Source organism: Octopus bimaculoides, chromosome 9 (assembly GCF_001194135.2).
Source record: "Octopus bimaculoides isolate UCB-OBI-ISO-001 chromosome 9, ASM119413v2, whole genome shotgun sequence".
In the NCBI taxonomy this organism is placed as follows: Eukaryota; Metazoa; Mollusca; class Cephalopoda; order Octopoda; family Octopodidae; genus Octopus; species Octopus bimaculoides.
The window spans coordinates 41,809,321-41,816,134 of NC_068989.1; the positions used below are offsets into that span (position 1 = coordinate 41,809,321).

The following is a 6,814-nucleotide window of genomic DNA, read 5'->3' on the forward strand; positions in this document are numbered from 1 at the left end:
ATATATATATATATATATATATAAACTCCCATATATTTATTATACACATTAATCCGAATATGGTGCTATACGGTCAATAATTAGAAAATATCCTCTCGTTATAAATAAATAGCTTCGAACTTTGCTTAATCAACTGCACTTTAAAGTCATTCAGTATCACAAACGCAAACAAACGCGCGCGCACTGAGAAATTTTAGAGTTATTTCCCATTTCCATTTTGTCCCAAAATTTTAGAATTTGTTGCTGCATAATATAATTTAAAAATTTTTGTATATTTTCAGTAAGAAATTCATAATGCTCTATACATGGACGGAACTGCCAACTAAAAATTACGTTTTGCAAGTATTTATGACATAAATGTTTACAAAAAACTTTTTTCCACACATCACATTTACACGCATTTTCAAGTGCACATAATCAAATTGTAGCTTCTGCCTGCATCAAGTGCAGCTGACATCCCCTACATTTCTGTAGGAAAGCTTGAATAACTTCAGGACCCTGTTTATTGCATTTGAAGACCTGTTAAAGATTTTGACATTAAAACCAAAATTCTATATACTACACAGACATCAACAGAGATGAAATCAAAATTTATGTCCTTTGATTTCAGAGGATATTCTATGGAAAACAACATTATGATCTGACTCATGTCCCCTGATTTCTGAGGGTACCCCATGAAAAGAAACATCATGATCAATGCCTAAATGGAGGACTAAAGAAGCAGTTCAAAAATCATTTGAAGACTACTGTGAAGAGAACATGAACCCTTTAACAGTGGAAGACATCAATGCCTACCATTAATTTTAAGGGGCCGCACTGTCACAGGGGGATTGGAAATATGGAGGAGAGACCCACTCTGCAGAAGCAAGAAAAGTGGCAGGAATTCACAGTAAAAAATTATATCTCCAATCAAACATTTATATATCTTGACTGATACTGCATATCAAAAATCAAGATGTATTGTCAGCAGAGGGTCTGTAATCAGAGATGGTTATCATTGGATTCAAAGGACAAGCAAAAGCAAATAAGTCTAAGGCGGATGTACGCGGGGGTGCTGAAAAGTTCCTGGCTTTTAGGGGTTTTGCGAAAGGCCTGGTTGGAGGTCCAACCTTCTGAGTTCTTTTACAGGGCTTAAAAAAATTGAAGGATTGCTGCAATAAGTGTGTAGATCTGAGAGGGGAATATGTTGAATAAAATCATAACTAACTGATCCTCCTGAATTTTCTTATACCAAAAGCCAGGAACTTTTCAGTACCACCTCATATAATAAAATAATATATGACAGGGAGAGGCTACTGGAACCTTTAACTTGTGAAGTCTTTATATTCTAGCATTCAAAAATAATTGTTTCTACATACAGGGTTTGGCAAAGAAATTTGACAGTTTTCAAAATAGTTGTAGTGGTGAAGGTCACATTCAGTGGTGTAGAATGGCACATTTCAAATGCTTTTGTGGCAGAGATATTTAAGTATTCCTTCTTTATTCTTTAGAGTGGTGACCTTTATTCAAATGTAATAAAAGATTTGAATTTTAATGTGGGCAGTGACAGAAAAGTGCCTTGTCAGAATACAATACACAATATTGTTTGAACTAGAAAACTTCAGGTTCACCAGTTTTTCGGCATCGTAAAAGAATGCATCAGGAGACATGCATATGTATGAATATCAGAAAATATTGAGTCATTAAGTGGATGTAAGTAAACATTTTTTGCTGTACTGCATCAAAGCATAACCTTGCACTACACATTGCAGATCACAGTGTACAAACAACAAAGCACACAGCTTTAAATTTCTGAACTTATAAGGTTACAACTGAGCAAGAAATAAATCAACATGAATGGAAAAGCTAGAAAACATTTCCTAAAAAAACATGATTATAGTGTGGGCAGATTACATAGTTCTTTTTATGAGTGATAAAGTGCATTTCCATTTGCCTGTGTAAAGAAGCAAAAAGTTTTTTAGTAGATGGACAGCAATCTATGACAACTTTATGTTTTGTTCCCCTCTACTACAAATATGTAACAGAGAGGTTCTGCATGTGAAACGTTAGTGTAATAAGTCCATATTTCTTTGATGAGGTCAGATCTGCGACCTTCTTTCTCCAGGATTGAACAAACACAATAGATTCAAGAAAACAGACTAACAACCTACAAGAGCGTGGATGTATGCTATTAAAGAAATGCTTATCAAGCCACACCATTCCCTGGAGTGGTGACATGCCACGACTTGCTTAATCACCTGATATAGTTTATGATTATTTTTTCTGGAGCTACCTCAAAGAGGAAGTGTTCAGCAATAAACAGCACACTCCACACAAACTAAAAACTGTTCTTCCTAAGCATTACATTAAGACATGATGTGATTAAGACAATATGCAACATAAAACTTCTAGGCAAGGCTAAAAGTATATTTGCATGAAACAATGGGAAGCATTTGAATGCATTTATTTCTGAGACTAAACAATTTTTATAGAGGAAGGACTATGCCCAAGACTTTACAGGCCCTGTAAGAATGGTAATATCAATTGCAGTACACTTGGATTATACAAAACCCCTATACCATCCTACATTAATCAGATGTCATGTTTTTTCAACATACACAACCCCTCTTTGAGTATACAAAACATTCAATATGCATTTGAAATTCAGACAAAGATGTTGGAGTAAATAAGAAAGAAAAATCCCATAGGTGTAACTCACAAGGAAGTATGCCTGGTAGCTTATACCATGCTTTTGCAAATTGTTTTAGGTGCCTATGAAGTCATGAGCAGACATACATACCTTCTCAGCCCTACTAATCTTGATCCAGTAAAAACATCAAGGATGTGGCAGCTAGCAGGAGAGACACAGAGAGAGCTGTACCAACACTAAGTTGGCCCTAGTTTGCAACTAATAGACTTGCTGAAAAAAAAGTCTTGCACTCTCCAGCCCAGGAACTAAACCCTTGGCCTTGTTATCATGAACCCAACATCCTATCTATGAAGGCACACACATTCTGGTTAGACAGTCAATGACAAAGAAAAAAAAATTTATAAAAGAAATCACATAAAAAAAACAACACAGCAGTATTTCCAGTGAAATCTTTTAAAATGAAAGATTTATTGGAGTCCCAAGTGGCTTCATAAGACAAATAATGAACTGCAAAGAGAAGTAAATCTTTTTATGGTATCAAGTACCAATCTACTGCAGAGAAAATTGTAAGAACAGCTTATGTATATCCCCAGGCACATCCTTCATCTAATCTTCCCTATCTTTCTTGTGTGGAGGTTGAGATGAGAATATCAGATAAAAAAAACCTATCAGCATCATGCTAAACATAGTGTAGAAGAGAAGACCAGAATAAAAATTAGAAGCCGAAGAGGAAACAAGCAAACTAATAAATAAATAAAAATAAATAAAGATTGGTTGATCAAATTTTCTGAAGATTCTCAAAATGCATAAAAGGAACTTTGGGTGGAATATGAGAAGAGTGGGAATAAATAAGTTTGACTTACTTCGGTATCCGTATCTTCATCCATTTTTAGTCGGGCGATGACCTGTAGCAATTGCTTTCTGGTTTGTGGATCAGTGACCTGACAACTTTCAAGAAGGTCATCCTCGGTGAGAGTCCTAAAAAGATTGAACGTTACACATCAATTAACCCTTTAAATTTTCAGATTACTCTGTCAAATGTAATGCATTTTTTTTTATTCATATTGTTTAAATAAATCATGCGTTATCTTGTAGTCACAGAATCTTAATGATGTGAGTGTTTATTTTCAGAATGACATTGTAAGGAAAGAATGAGAGACTGAATCTGGCCAGTTTCAAAAAAAAAAACAAAAAACAAAAGAAAACGGGTACAATATTTGGGCTGGATATAAGTTTAAATGCTAAAGAGTTAAAATACATATGTATATATATAGGCGCAGGAGTGGCTGTGTGGTAAGTAGCTTGCTTACCAACCACATGGTTCCAGGTTCAATACCATGGGCAAGTGTCTACTACTATAGCCTCGGGCCGACCAAAGCCTTGTGAGTGGATTTGATAGATGGAAACTGAAAGAAGCCCGTCGTATATATGTATGTATATATATATATATATATATATATATATATATATATATGTGTGTGTGTGTGTGTGTGTGTGTGTGTGTGTGTGTGTGTGTGTGTGTGTTTGTTTCTGTGTTTGTCCCCCCCACCAATGCTTGACAACCGATGCTGGTGTGTTTACGTCCCCGTAACTTAGCGGTTTGGCAAAAAGAGACCAATAGAATAAGTACTAGGCTTCCAAAGAATAAGTCCTGGGGTCGATTTGTTCGACTAAAGGCGGTGCTTCAGCATGGCCACAGTCAAATGACTGAAACAAGTAAAAGAGTAAAAGAGCATGTGTATAAGTTTGTTCATTAATTTTCCATGATAACATAGATTGGATAAACATATTAAGTATTGTTTTAAAGCTGGCGATGTTTTTATTTTAATTATACTTGGCATCAAAAGTACTGAACCAAAGGTTCAGTACTTATCTTAAAGTTTCCATGTAAAGACATCAAACTTAAATTCTAACACACACACATGGTTGGCTTCCATACAGTTTCTGTCAACTGATTTCACTCACACGTTATTGGGCAGTACAAGGCTACACTAGAAGACACTTGCCCAATGTGCTATGCAATGAGTTAGAAGCTGTGACCATGAGGTTGCAAAACAAACCCAATACCCACTCATTTGTGTTTGTGTATGTGTGCATATATATATATGCATGTGTATGTGTGTGTGTGTGTATATATATATATTGTGAGAGAGAGAGAGATGCATGTACATGTATACATACATATATATATATATATATATATATATATATATATATATATATATATATATGCATGTGTGTGTGTGTATGTAAAATGCATCATCTGAACGTGGTCGATGCCAGTGTCCCCTGACTGACACCCATGCTGGTGGCACGTAAAAAGCACTATTCAAACATGATCGATGCCAGGCTCGTCTGACTGGCTCCTGTGCTGGTGGCACATAAAAAGCACCCACTACACTTTTGGAGTGGTTGGCATTAGGAAGGGCATCCAGCTGTAGAAAGATTGCCAGATCAGATTGGAGTCTGGTGCAGCCACTGGCTCTCCAGGACGCAGTCGGACCACCCAACCCATGCCTGCACGGAAAACGGATATATGATGATGATGATGTATCTATGTTCATATGCTGTGGGAAAAAGACACTAATATTTCAAGGTTGAACTTATCAATCAATAAGTTATTAAAACTGTAAATTATTATTATTATCCAATAAACCAGTTATATTCTATGGAATAGATTTTCCTCAAATCATTGAATCAAGATGGGATATGTTGTCAGTCGTCAGTGGATTTAAGCTAAGTACTGCACAAGTTGAAACATGAAGTCTGTTCTTTTACTAGAACAGGAGGTGTATGTTTATGTAAGGTCTACATTGGTGAGGGAGAGAGAGAGATAGTGAGTACCTGGTAATGAAGTGATTATCAGGGGAGAGAGAGAGAGAGAAAGAGTAAGGGAGGGAGGGAGATAGATAGACAAAGAGAAAGGCAGAGAGGTAAAAGAAAGGGAGATTTCTTTAATTAGGAACAAAATTCACTTCAAGTTTGAAGGGAACAAATTAAGTTGTCTTAATCCTACCCATACCTGATTTCAGAGGATATCACTAGAATTTAATCAATGTTGGAGGGATGAATCGAAACCTTACCAAACATGGTTTTTAACAGAGAATGTTGAGTTGACATTTTGTGTTGAACATTATGAAGAAACACCAATAAATCTTTGTCGTTCTTTTAGTTTCTAAAGATTCAAAATTAAAACTGATACAAAAGAAAAAGAAAATACATGTACATACGTACATGGAAAACAAACAAATATGTTTAAATTGCAGTGAATAAAAGAACAAAAAGCCAACGGAAAATGAAAAAAAAAAGAACCGCAGTACATCCAAGGAAGGTAAGGGAGTATTTTCTAAAGGAGCACATATTTTGTTCTGTGTGACAGAGACAAACAATTCAATGCATAGAACTAGACATCTCCTTCAATTATTGTAATGAAGGGATGGGGGTTGAGTGATTAGAACAAGAGGGGGAGGGAGAGGTGAATGTATAGAATAAGTTGAGACAGTTTTGAGAGAACAAAGAATGAAATTGAGATAAAGAAACAGACAAAACCTCCAGCTACTTCCATGTACAGTGAAATAGATGGATCGATGGGTGTATGCAGCTTTCTGTAGACACCAGCTGCATAGTCATTTAGAAAGAAGCATGCACACACATGTATATGCACACATTTATACAGCATTTACACACACATACACACACACGTTTATATATCCTTTAGGAGAACACAAACATAAATATAAATACATTTAAATACCCCTTGTGCACACACATATACAAATATTAATACACCCCTAACACATACACACAAACAAACCTTTATAAACCCCTTACACACATGCACATATGCATTCCTACTTACACATACCATATATACAATAATTTGAAAATGCAAGTATGCAGCCTCATATAATGTGTGCACACACACACACACATACATGGAACAGAGTGCAGATGCAAAAGAATGCATGAATGCACACACACTCTTGCAAAGATATATACACATACACACAGACATATAATAAAATATGCACATAAAACAATGAAGTCTTACACATACATACACACAAGCAAAGAATACATATATACAAGGCAACTATACAAAACGAACAAAAGCACACACACACAGCTTTCATTTTATTAAAAAGCTTGTTGCTATCACCACAACCTTACCACCACCCCATCACC

General features: G+C 35.7%; 1 protein-coding gene across 7 annotated transcripts in view; it reads right to left on the reverse strand.

The window, feature by feature from the left end:
- Positions 1–6,814, reverse strand: part of LOC106880501 (microtubule-associated serine/threonine-protein kinase 3) — a 260,570-nt gene that overhangs the window by 193,386 nt on the left and 60,370 nt on the right. For all 7 annotated transcript variants that reach the window (XM_052970660.1, XM_052970661.1, XM_052970659.1 and 4 more), the window contains exon 3: positions 3,493–3,607. In XM_052970660.1, the coding sequence (XP_052826620.1) occupies positions 3,493–3,607 (115 nt within the window). The remainder of the gene's footprint in view (positions 1–3,492; positions 3,608–6,814) is intronic.